Raw genomic sequence first — 13,306 nt, 5'->3', positions numbered from 1 at the left:
GGTCAGTATTTGGAACAAGCACGGTGTCAGAGTACTAAATCCTAGACAGCAAAATGCAGTTTAGCATCTAAGCAGAAGTGCAAATAGTGATATAAAACATGATAGGCCTATAACAGTGACTGTGATAGTGACAGGTACAGTATGGCAAGTAAGGTAGTTTAGAGGTATATATGTTACGGTACATGTGGGAAAACTAGGATTAGGGTTAGGTGCTATGTCGACTTGGTACATGCTGGCATGTCTAACTCTAACCCTACCCCTAACCCTAACCCTAGCACCCTAGCACCTAACCCTAACCCTAGTTTTCCCACATGTAGGCCTACTGTATTCCCACATGTACCGTAATATATATACAGTTATGGTAGCAGTATAAAAAGAGGCTATATCAAAGAGGTATGTGCAATATGCAGTAGGCCTATGTGCAAAAATAGTATTGTAAACACCAGTAGTGCAAAGGTTAATGCAAATGGTGCATTATGGTCATTAACCATTTGAGTCTATTTTCTGAAATGTTCATCATGGTTGGTTCCCCAACTCTTAGCATTGGTTGAGGGTTAAGGTTAGGGTACCCAAACCCTAACCCTAACCTTAACCCTAGCCTAAAGCCTAACCCTAGCCTAAAGCCTAACCCTAACCTTAACCCTAGCCTAAAGCCTAACCGTAACCCTAGCCTAAAGCCTAACCCTAACCTTAACCCTAGCCTAAAGCCTAACCCTAACCCTAGCCTTACCCTAACCCTAACCTTAACCCTAGCCTAACCCTAACCTTAACCCTAGCCTAAAGCCTAACCCTGAGGGCCACTTTGATGGCAATAGGAATGGGCATACATGTCACATGTATGTACACAACCATACCTACCTTACGTCTCATGAATGGGTTTTGCTTGATGCTTTAATAACATACTGCAGTTGTCTCAACAGGATGGTAATGATGGCAGTGAGTCAAACAGGAATGATAATTAAGTCAGAATAATCACACATCAAATTATCTGCTTCGCTCCAGATGAACTGCGCTGATACCGTAAGGCTTCGTGCGTGTAGAACATTCCCTCCAAGTCCCAGCACTTTGCCCACCGCGCCACCACCCCCCCCCCCACCCCTCCACCGCCACACCCCCTCCCTCCCCCACCCCTCCACCGCCACACCCACCCCTCCACCGCCACACCCCCACCCCCCTCCACCGCCACACACCCCCCCCTCCACCGCCACACACCCCCCCACCCCTCCACCGCCACCCCCCAACGCCCACTCCCCAGTATCTCTCTACCCTGTCTGCTGTCTCCTGCTGCGAGCTGAGCCGCAGGGAGACTGCAGATTATGCCTTTACCCTCTGCCTTATCCTCTCATGCTCTGTCTACCCAGCATCCTTCGCTCCCCTCCCTGCCAACCTCGACTCATAACAACACACAAACACATGCTCTCTCATACATACAGGTACATACAGTAGATACGTGTTGAAGACACTCACCCATACTCTTGATAAATAAATATAAGTTTACATAATAGATACATAGGCTACTCAGATTCCTACCCATTACTTTTAGGTATATCCCACTATTTATATCTATTTATATCTATTTATATTTATGTCTCATTCTTGTTTTTTTTATTATCTTAGGATTGTGTTTTATTATCTTAGGACGGTGTTTTGATTGTTAGCACCTAGGGTTTGCACTTCAATTTCGTTGTACCCGTACAATGACAATAAAGATCATTCATTCATTCATAAAGGCACTCTCCAGAGTCTATTCTCTTCTGTAATGCCACAGATGTTGAAAATCAATGACACATCGCTAGTCAACTAACACCGCTTGTTTTGTGAGCCTGCTAACAATGTAAAGTAGTGTTATAGTGAACTAGGTTAGCAGTGGGGGAGAATTACTCACCCAATTTCCGTAGTTCCGTGTTTCAAAAGAAAAGTCTGAACATTTTGATTGGTTGCTGACATGAGGACCAAATGATCAGACTGTGTTACATATTCTCTGCTGTAATGCCACAGAGGAACATACAGTGTTGTGTGTAATATAATGAGCCTCTGGAAGAACATGTGTCTTCTCTCGGAGGCCTGGTGGTGAAGCCAGGGGACGCTGGGAGGGTATAATTGAACAGAACAATTACAGTTCATAAATTGCCTTGATGTGGAATGTCACAGCACACAGCGGTCCTGGTAATGGGCTTAATACCCATGGTCCATTGCTGCATCCCACTGGGCTACAGATGCCTGGTGTCCACATGAGGTGCCCAATTAAAGTGAGAATATTCTGTGGTAAACCCCTAAACCCTCATTTGAGAATGTTGTGAATCTTTATGCTTTTCTGGTTTCCCTTTGTCGAGCTGTCGAATGGCTTTAGTCTCCACAGAAAAAATACTCATTTGGGAGCTGGGTTAGGGTGGGTTACGTCAAGGGCTACCATAATTTGTAGTAAAATGCACCAAACAAACAAAAACACTTTCACATTGATCGACGCTAATAGCAAAATGAGGCTGTGGCTGAAACACGAATAGTGTTTGTTTGGGCCTCCTCGAGTGCCTGTTTATGTCATAAATGGTTAATGTGATCTGTTTCACCCTTCTGTGTGTGTCTGCCCGCGAGCGTGCACGTGCGCGCGTGTGTGTGTGTGTGTGCGCACGAGGTGTTCAAACAAAAAGTGTGGGAGGAAATGTGGTGTGGTGTCGCACAACATTAGAGAAGGCTTTCTGCCCAGCACTTCAATATTTAATCAAATGGGCTCTTTACAAAAACACCAGAGCGAGGGACATTAAGCCCAGCGCAGCCTCCAGCCAGACGGCTGTGTTGGACTCACATCAGCTGCGTACGACTGTGTACACTACACACACACTGGGCTGGGCTGGAGGGAGGGAGGGAGGGAGGGAGGAGGAGGAGGAGGTGGTAGTGTGTTGTGCTTTGTGTGTGCAAGCAGGTGGGCGGGTGGGTGTTAAAAATCGATTGTGTTTAGCAGATGGGGCGGGTTTTGAGTGGGATGTCGGGATGAGTTTCGTATGTGAGATCTGTTGGAGAGCGGCACACCTAGGGTACAGCGTTAGTGTCTACTGTGTGTGTGTGTGTGTGTGTGTGTGTGTGTGTGTGTGTGTGTGTGTGTGTGTGTGTGTGTGTGTGTGTGTGTGTGCTGGGCGGCGCTGTGCGTCTCCCTCTCTCTCTCTAGAGAGTGTCACGGCCGAGCGAGAGAGAGAACACGCTGGTTTCGTTTGTGCTCGCCAGAAAGCGTCCATCTTGAAAAGTTATCTCGGAGGTACTGGACGTTGTCATTGCAGTCACCAAAACCTATACTGTACAATGTCCACACACACACACACACACACACACACACACACACACACTCACACACACACAAACACACTCTCAGTCAAAACCCCCTCAGTTGATAAGCTCTCTGATGAACGTCCTGGCGTGACTGATGTTGTTGACCTTTCAGTGTGGGCTCTATTAGGCGGGCTGCCTCCCCCCCCCCCCCCCCCCCTGGCTCCCCCAGCGGTGATGACTGCTGCTGTGTACCACTGGGTGACTGTCCTGTACCCCCCCCCCCCACGGAGCTCCTCCCCCATCACACAGCCAGGTCTCTGAGGGGCCGGGGGCGGGGGGCGGACAGCAGGACTTCCTCCCGCCACCCTCAGTCGGACACTGGCTGACCTTTAACCTTTCGATCGGGACTGGTGCGTTCACACCAGGGACTGTTAATCGATGCAGTCTGACGCCAGAGGATCGTGACCCTAGAGGACCGTAACCCTAGAGGACCGTGATGCTTAGAGGACCGTGACCCTAGAGGACCCTGACCCTAGAGGACCCTGACCCTAGAGGACCCTGACCCTAGAGGACCGTGACCCTAGAGGACCGTGACCCTAGAGGACCGTGAGGCTAGAGGACCGTGACCCTAGAGGACCGTGACCCTAGAGGACCGTAACCCTAGAGGACCGTGAGCCTAGAGGACCCTGACCCTAGAGGACCGTGACCCTAGAGGACCGTGAGCCTAGAGGACCGTGACCCTAGAGGACCGTGACCCTAGAGGACCGTGATCGTAGAGGACCGTGACCCTGGAGGACCGTGATCGTAGAGGACCGTGACCCTAGAGGACCGTGACCCTAGAGGACCGTGACCCTAGAGGACCGTGAGGCTAGAGGACCGTGACCCTAGAGGACCCTGACCCTAGAGGACCCTGACCCTAGAGGGCCGTGACCCTAGAGGACCCTGACCCTAGAGGACCGTGAGGCTAGAGGACCGTGACCCTAGAGGACCGTGACCCTAGAGGACCCTGACCCTAGAGGGCCGTGACCCTAGAGGACCGTGAGGCTAGAGGACCGTGACCCTAGAGGACCGTGCCCCTAGAGGACCCTGACCCTAGAGGACCGTGACCCTGGAGGACCGTGACCCTAGAGGACCCTGACCCTAGAGGACCGTGAGGCTAGAGGACCGTGACCCTGGAGGATCGTGACCCTAGAGGACCCTGACCCTAGAGGACCGTGACCCTAGAGGACCCTGACCCTAGAGGACCCTGACCCTAGAGGACCGTGACCCTAGAGGACCGTGACCCTAGAGGACCCTGACCCTGGAGGACCGTGACCCTAGAGGACCGTGACCCTGGAGGACCGTGACCCTGGAGGACCGTGAGGCTAGAGGACCGTGACCCTGGAGGACCGTGACCCTAGAGGACCGTGACCCTAGAGGACCGTGACCCTGGAGGACCGTGACCCTAGAGGACCGTGACCCTAAAGGACCCTGACCCTACTGTCACTCTGACCTTAGAGGATCAATTAAAAATAAATAAAATAATAATTGTTAGATTCGATAGCATCACGTGCATTTTGCATAATCCCTTTTTTCTGTCTGCCTAAACTTGTAATTAGGAAAATTGGAATTATACATAAAAAAAAAAAAAAAGTCTGTCTTTGCCTTTTATGCTCACTGGAGCCAACCTCTGTCCTTTTGGAGGAGTTTTATTGAGCCTCTCCCCACTCCACCCTCCCTCCCTCCCCACTCCACCCTCCCTCCCTCCCCACTCCACCCTCCCTCCCTCCCCACCCACTCTCCCTCCCTCCCCACCCACTCTCCCTCCCTCCCCTGGAGGTGCTGCAGCTGAAGAGCATCGAATGGTGTGAAAAGAAGCAGCATCCAGCAAACTCAAAAATCCATCATCGATCAATACAAGTGTGCTTTTGAAATTGGGCACTTTGCAAAGAAACACTTATCACCGCTGTTCAGTTAGGTGTGTTGGTGCCATGCGTTTTATTTCAGTGCTGTCACATTCCCCCAAGCCTGACCCTCCCCAAAGACTCTCCTCATAACACCTCCATCCATCCACATCATAAGCATTATACTGTATACTTTATCACCTAGAAAATGGAAAGACATAAAATCCCCTTAACTAACAACAACAACAACAACAACAACAACAACAACAACAAGGGTAACGCTGATTGAGGTTTGTAATCTGAAAGTGCACAAGTCAGGGCAGAAGAAGCAATACTTATGGAAGTATTTAAGAGGCCATTTAAAGACTGGAGCCACAACCAAAGCCCTTCACGAGATGTCCCTTCCAAATATACATGATTTAAATCCCAAACATCATTTCAAACACAACACACATCTCTGTCACTGTTGAAATACACGACTGGGACACTAGCAGATGACTCCATTTTGTCATCACTTCCATGTGCAGTTGATTGTACAGTACAACAGGAGAAGATGTCGTACTAAACGGTGACAGTTAGTATTTAAAGGTTAGCTACAGTACTAGGTTAGCATTCGTTAGCAAATGTACAGCATTCATCATCACAGTCATCACTTGGAAGATTAACAAGGGTAGAAAAACAGGATATCTCAGAGGGTACAGGAATAAATAGAGCTGTTTAATGCATATTAATAATATATGTCATTATACGTATGTATGGCAGGTGTTGATATATAATATTATGTATGCAGATAGCTTTCATTCCTGTTTTGATACGTGTGCTGAGCACTGCATGAGCATGGTCAATATAACACACTAGTCTCTCTCCGTCCATCGGCCAAGCCATGAGGGGACTGCAATTCATTCCCTAAATGACAAATAATATCATGTTTTAAAAAGAATAACAAATTAAATAATTCTAAAAATAAACAATCATGATACCAATTGATACAAACCAATTAAAGTGACTTGTGCTGAACCGAATATGAGGCTCTTAAACAACAAAGCAATGGCTTGATACTTGATAGTGTGACACATACTGTGTCACTGTAATCCATAACTAAATCATTGAATCATGCGTGGCTTTGCACGACTGTCACATGGAAGGTAAGCTATAGAATTTGTCATTTAGGGAGAGAGTCTCCTAGGATGTTAGCTGGACGTATGTGACCTGGTCTGGTGAAACGGTCTGCATGTCGGAAAATGACCAAAAATCGTATTCTTCTTTTTATTATTTTTTTTAAGTGTTTTCCATTTTTTTTTGCATGTTACGAAAGTTGAAGTGTTGAAGAGCCCACTCAATATAATAAACAGCAGTTTTAGGATCACTAAACGCTTATCATTTGTGAATTGGGTTCACTGTATAGTCTGTCCTAGGCTACTGGGTTAGCGATACATTGTAAACAAACTTACATTCTAGGACGTGTTCAAAAGCAAGGATCACCGTGTGATCATCTAATTATGTGTAGTCATGTGTTTTTAGCATGTTGATGTTCTATCAGCGTGTTGTGATGAGCTAAACATGCAGTTAGACGTTCCTAGCGATGTACCTTCTTAGCTGATAGCTATTAGCAGCTGTTTTGCATGTGTTTTCATTCAGAGCGCGTTTCTCCTCTATTTGATTCGAGGTGTGCCGACATTCAAACGAGCATAATCTTCTTCAACTATTTCCCGATTTTTCCATCTGCACTTCCATAATCTTGGGAGGAAAAAAAACAACAGATCAAAATGACCGTGGCCCTTTACTTGAGGACTGTTTCACCAGACCCTGTCACATCACATATGGCCCGTTAAAATGTCCTTCTCAGAGCCGTAAAAACACACAAAATGAATGTTGTCTCGAGACAGCGAGTGGATCGCTGCCCCCATCTGTCTTCCTCTAGGTGTGTCATTCATGCTTGTCTATAACCAGCGGCGGGGTTGTTAATAACGTGTCTCGTGCTGTCAGGCTACTGTCAGCTAAACGGCAGTTTTGGAGGTTAATTGATCGGTTTGGTTCTGAGAGGGACGTTGACATACAGTAGCCTATAGTGTGAAGCGGGGGAGAACAACCCATCGATGACCCATGATCCTCTGGTCCCTCCATCCTCTGGTCCCTCCGGTCTCTTGCGTGTTACAGCTCATCCAGTCGGCTGGCTTGAGTTTGTCCCCACCCCCCCCCCTGCCTGCAACGCCCTGTTATCTCCTCCGGCACCTCTCGTCTGCGGGGGAGGGGGGACGGGGGACGGGTCTCTCCTGGGGGGCGGGGGGGTTTGGGCTAGGGCCTCCGGGGGGCTATAGAGGCAGGCGGATGTGCATGGCGGCGCTGTTGGGCCTGGCAGCCAGGATGAAGATGGAGCTCTCCCTCAGGAAGTCTGCCCAGCTCACTGGCCTGGGGGGGGACAGAGAGAGAGGGGGGGGGTGGTTAGAGAGTCTGCCCAGCTCACTGGTCTGGAGGGAGGACATAATGGAGTTGGATGGCAGATGTACACACCACACAGACAAATATACACATACAGACATACACACGCACACAGACACACGCACACACACCACACACACACACAGACAAATACACACATACAGACAGACACACACACACACACAGTATAAGCCTGTTATCTACACACACAGACACACACACACACACACACACACTCATACTGTACCTTCACACAGACAAATATACACATATAGACACACATGGACACACACACTCACACAGACACACAGACACACGCACACAGACACACACACACACACACTCTCCTAGCGTACCTGTCCTCTCTGTCAGAGTGCTGCAGCTTGTCTCTGCTGACGGGGCTGCTTTCTGATATGGGCCCCACATGGCTGATACTGGAGACCACACACACACACACACACACACACACACACACACAGGCAGACACACACGCACACAGGCAGACAGACAGACAGACACAGGCAGACACACACACGCACCCACACAGACAGACACACACACACACGCAGGCAGACAGACAGACACAGGCAGACAGACACACACGCACACACGCAGGCAGACAGACAGACACACACACATGCACACACACACGCAAGCAGACAGACAGACATACACGCAGGCAGACAGACAGACAGACACACACACACGCAAGCAGACAGACAGACAGACAGACATACACACAGACACACACACACTCACGCACAGACACGCACGCACATGGAGACAGACACACATACACGCACAGACATGCACGCACGCACCCACACACCCACACACACACACACACACACAGAGGGCAGACAGCGAGAGGTTGAGTTACTACACACAGTTGGTTGGCAGCATTAAGTTTACAGCCCGTCTGTGAGGGATGAGGCAACCTTTCGCTCTGAAACGTGACTCGCATCCTACTAGGGGGTCAGACAGGAAGTACAGAAACCACATCCCCTCCCCCCTCTGTCCCCCCGCCCAGGACGGCTGCCTCCCCCTGCCTCAGCTCCTCAGCCACGATTTCTCACAATGTCAGAGAGATAATCTTGAGGTCTGTCCTGAGCAGTGGTGGACTCAGGCTGTTTGAAGGGCAGGGGGGGCGAAAAGAAAAAAAGGGCACCTACTGCACAACATGGGACCCCATCAGTGCACATGGTCAAGTTTAGACCATTGGAAGGGCACCAGTAGGGCACATCCTCTAATTTTGCCACTCAAAAGGGCACTTTAGTGCGACGTTTGTCAACTGTGGGGTCACACGGTCAAGTTTAGACCATTGGAAGGGCAGCCAATAGGGCACGTCCTCTAATTTTCGCCACTCAAAAGGGCACATAATAATAATAATACCTCCCTGATATTTTCCTTTACGCTTTTTTTTAACACACTGGCATAGCCTAATGTATGTCTACAGTGTACAGTACACTGAAAGATAAGGTAACAAAAAGATCAGGTTTTTAAAAAATGTCAAGGTGTATATAGTTAGACTGTCTCTCTTTGCGCTCTGCTTTACGGCGGTTTGTTTTCAGTTGGCAGTTGGAGTTCTTCATTTTCCCATGGTGCTTTGCGTTTTGAAGACACTTTTTCTATTTCTTTCTGGAGCTATATATAGTGTTTATATATATAGTATATGTGTGTGTGTATGCATACTATATTTAAAAAGCTATTAACTGCAGATAAAAACCGGGTCATCTTCTCACCCAAAGCCTCATTTTTAATGAGTTTTAATTAAAACCCATCCTGAGTCATGGCCAAGAGGGCCAAAAACTCCACGCATCCACTTAGCCTCCAGTGTCCTCTTACAACCTGACGAGTGCCTCGTCTCTTAAAAGCTTCTCAGAGGAGAACAAAAGCCTGTGTTTTGATCCTTCTAATGAAAGGACTAGATTATTCCCTCCTTATTCGCGGCTCCAAACTAATGAGAAATCATCATCGTACGAGAGGAGGCGAATCTTGGAATACAGGAGATGTCACATTTCTCCTCATTAGAACTCTGTTGCCCGTTGATTTATGTTTTGGACGAGGAGGAGTGCTTTTCTGGAGGGGTTTATTCTCAGAAGCCTCTGCGAGAGAGAGTGAGACTGAGAGTGAGAGAGTGACTGAGAGTGAGAGAGAGAGAGAGAGAGAGACTGAGAGAGAGAGAGAGAGAGAGTGAGAGAGAGAGAGAGAGAGTGAGAGAGAGAGAGAGTGACACTGAGAGAGAGTGAGACTGAGAGTGAGAGAGTGAGACTGACAGTGAGAGAGTGACTGAGAGTGAGAGAGAGACTGAGACTGAGAGAGAGTGAGAGAGTGAGACTGAGAGTGAGAGAGTGAGACTGACAGTGAGAGAGTGACTGAGAGTGAGAGAGAGAGAGACTGAGACTGAGAGAGAGTGAGAGAGTGAGACTGAGAGTGAGAGAGTGACTGAGAGTGAGAGAGAGAGAGAGAGACTGAGACTGAGAGAGAATGAGAGAGAGAGAGTGAGAGAGAGGGAGTGAGAGAGAGTGACAGAGAGAGAGGGAGTGAGAGAGAGTGAGAGAGAGGGAGTGAGAGAGAGAGTGAGACTGAGAGAGAGATTGAGAGTGAGAGAGAGAGTGAGAGAGACAGAGAGAGAGAGAGACACTGAGAGTGACAGTGACAGTGACAGTGACAGTGACAGTGAGTAAAATGACAGGGGTAATGTCAGAAGGGGATTGTGGACTGAAGAGAGATTGAAGGTGTTGAAGTGAGGAAAAAAACATAGACGACCCATGCTGCTCAGTTCTACTTACCCACAATTCAAAGGAGAACACAATCCCATGAGTCTGTGCGGTCGCGACACGTGAGGGAGGCAAGGGAAATGGAATGGTGGGACATGACAGTATGACAATGCAGAAAGAAGCACACAACATAACACACACACCCGCACACTCGCACACACACACGCACACGCAGTCGCTCGCGCAAACAGAAGCACACAACATAACACACACATTCTCACACACATACACGCATTCATACACCCACACACCCACACACATACACACACATTAGCACCGACTGTGACTTTATTACTGCGCTGATTGTGCTGCTTGAATCAGTATGCGAGTAAAAATCTCAATCGATATCTAATTTCCACTTTCAGAACAGTGAGATGAGGAAAACACGCCCAGATGACTGCGGGGCGAGTATTATAGGAAACATGTCAACAGATTATAATTTATAATGTATATATAATTTATAATTATGATAATAATATTTCATTACTCTATTCGGGTTTGAGCAGCCCTGATACTTGTTATCCAATCGACACCAGGGGTTCACTGGGATCAATTCAAACCCGACGCCCTGCCTCACTTTTTGATAAACAGTTTTTACCTCCAGCTAAAGTGGCAGTGCATTATTACTCACTAATGTGATCCCACAGACAGATAGAGGGAACGAGGCGTCGTTTGAACCCGTCCCTCCGTCATATTCCCTTATCCCCCTCCTTCATCTCCTCAACTTCATCTCCTCCTCTGTGTGTCACATCACCTCTTTCATATTCAGATGAGCTTGCTCGACTTTCCCTCTAAAAACCCACTCAGACTTTTATGCATAAAAAAACCCTTCATCCGAGTTTTCTGAAAAACCATTTAAACGCTCCATTTAAATGATTTATTTTTCCCTCACGGTTCACCGTCCCGCATGGAAAGCAGCAGAAAACCTATTTTGCAGAGGAGGTAGCGATTCCGATCTCTGTCTTCTCAGCAGCTCGAGTCAGTTCACCGCTCCGCACACCGTCAGTATCGTTACCCGTCGTCATTACTTATCATTAAGGGTGTTCCACAGGGTTCGATTCTGGGTCCACTGCTGTTCATCATTCACCTAATCGATATCGGTTTTCTCCTTAAACGGTCGTAAATCTTCTTGCTGATTACCGATGCTGATTCACTCCTGTGAAACGCCTCAGTTCGGCACAGACTCTTCTTGAAAAAAGCGGAGCAGAGACTTTGAGAGAGTTTGAGAGTTAAACTTAAACAGAAATCAGTTCTGCTTCACCTTCGATTATAGGAGTAGGCTTCTCCAGGGTACGGAGGAGGCGTCTCCCTGCCCTTGATTAAGGTGACACCATTTAAATGCACCCGGCAGCCTTTCAAACTGTCAACCCGACTCATCTTATCACTCAGCTCCAGGGATAGTTCCCCACACCCACCGCTGGCTTTTATGTCTGTGGGTTAGTCCTTGACTTTAAGAAGGGCGTAAAGTGTCTTTGTTTTTTATGTGTATATAAAGCTAGTTGTTTTAAAGCTCCTATTTGATATTATACAGTATCGTTGCTTGTTTTTTTCCCAGGTCAATTTAAGACCTTGATAAAGCATCTGTCATCCGAGGACTACATGTGTTTTAATTGATTATCGTGTAAATTGTTTTTAGGGGGATTCAGTCCCTCAGTGGGACTCATGGGAGAATCATGGGAGGAGAATCATAATCACAGTGTAGTGTCTAATTACCTCTCTCTCTCTCTCTGTTCTATAAGAGTAGAAGGTCGTTTGAGAAACGTGTCGTATTGCCTTGCAATAATTGAGTTCTTGGGACTCGTGGAAATTTAATTACGTTTTGATTTTGATTAGATTCGATTTTATTAGGATCGCCATTAGCTAATGCAGAGCATCAGCTACTCTTCCGGCGGTTAACACTAATACAGCCGTGTCTATTTGACCCACTATAAGAGCCGCCTCGGGGGTCAAATGACCATAGTCTTTACAATGGGAATGACCACTAGTTGGCCGTCTTGTAAATAAGCCTGCCTCCTACACAGACAAACTGCAAAATAGCTTTATACTAGCTTATCCTGATCCTGACAATGTAAGGGTACTGGGTGGTAGAATGCACATATCTAGGAACAGTCATGAAAGGAGGGTCCTGAAATTTGATCAAGTGCATCGAATACACTGTCTCTCTCTCTCTCTCTCTCTCTCTCTCTCTCTCTCTCTCTCTCTCTCTCTCTCTCTTCTTCCCTCCCTCCCTATCTCTCTCTCCCTCCGTCCGTCCCTCCCTCTCTCTCTCTCTCTCCTTCCTTCCCTCCCTCCCTCCCTCTCTCTCTCTCTCTCTCTCTCTCTCTCTAGTCTAGTCTAGTCGAGGTCTAGGTTTAGGTCTAGTCTAGTCTAGTCTAGTCTAGCCTCACCAGGGCTGTTCTCACCTGACGTTGCAGGACTGGGTCTAGTCTAGTCTCACCTGACGTTGCAGGACTGGGGCTCCTTGCTGAGCTTGTGGAACCAGGACTGCTGGGCCCAGTGGGTCTCGGCCCCCGTGATCACCCCGTCCTTGTCCATGTCCAGGCCCAGGAACACGGAGCGCGCGTGGTCCCGCTCTTTGGCTGTCAGCAACCGCACCAACGAGTTCTGGGGGACAGGAGGATCATGGGTAGGTGACTTGTTTAGCGTTAAGTTTCCCTCCAACCTCAATTAAGTGCTGCCTTTCTGCTAAACGATTCCCCAAATCCTCAGTAGACTGAGGTAAAAAAAAATCTGTTTCAAATTATTTCAGTTCTTTTTTTTTTATATTTTATTTTCTGTTTTTCAGTTTCATACACAAGACAAACAAACTAACAAACAACAAGCTGCCAGGCCAAATATTTCAGTTCTATCCAACCAACTGCCATGTTCTGTGTCCCATCACCCCCTGCTGCACGGGCTTGCAGGGTTCTGTTGGGTTGGGTTGGGTTCTGTTGTGTCTGGTTG

General features: G+C 47.9%; 1 protein-coding gene across 1 annotated transcript in view; it reads right to left on the bottom strand.

Moving 5' to 3' along the window:
* Positions 1 to 7,456: 7,456 nt before the first annotated feature.
* The window catches only part of phf24 (PHD finger protein 24), a gene marked incomplete at both ends in the record, with an annotated part of 15,901 nt that continues 10,051 nt past the window's right edge, over positions 7,457 to 13,306 (bottom strand). The window contains 4 exons of the mRNA XM_080529698.1: positions 7,457 to 7,553; positions 7,940 to 8,017; positions 10,376 to 10,408; positions 12,801 to 12,967. Coding sequence (XP_080385824.1) covers positions 7,457 to 7,553; positions 7,940 to 8,017; positions 10,376 to 10,408; positions 12,801 to 12,967 — 375 coding nt within the window. The remainder of the gene's footprint in view (positions 7,554 to 7,939; positions 8,018 to 10,375; positions 10,409 to 12,800; positions 12,968 to 13,306) is intronic.

Source organism: Nansenia antarctica (genome assembly GCF_963989245.1).
Source record: "Nansenia antarctica genome assembly, chromosome: 4".
In the NCBI taxonomy this organism is placed as follows: Eukaryota; Metazoa; Chordata; class Actinopteri; order Argentiniformes; family Microstomatidae; genus Nansenia; species Nansenia antarctica.
The sequence above is the reverse complement of the archived record's forward strand: the minus strand, read 5'-3'. Positions and strand labels throughout refer to the sequence as shown.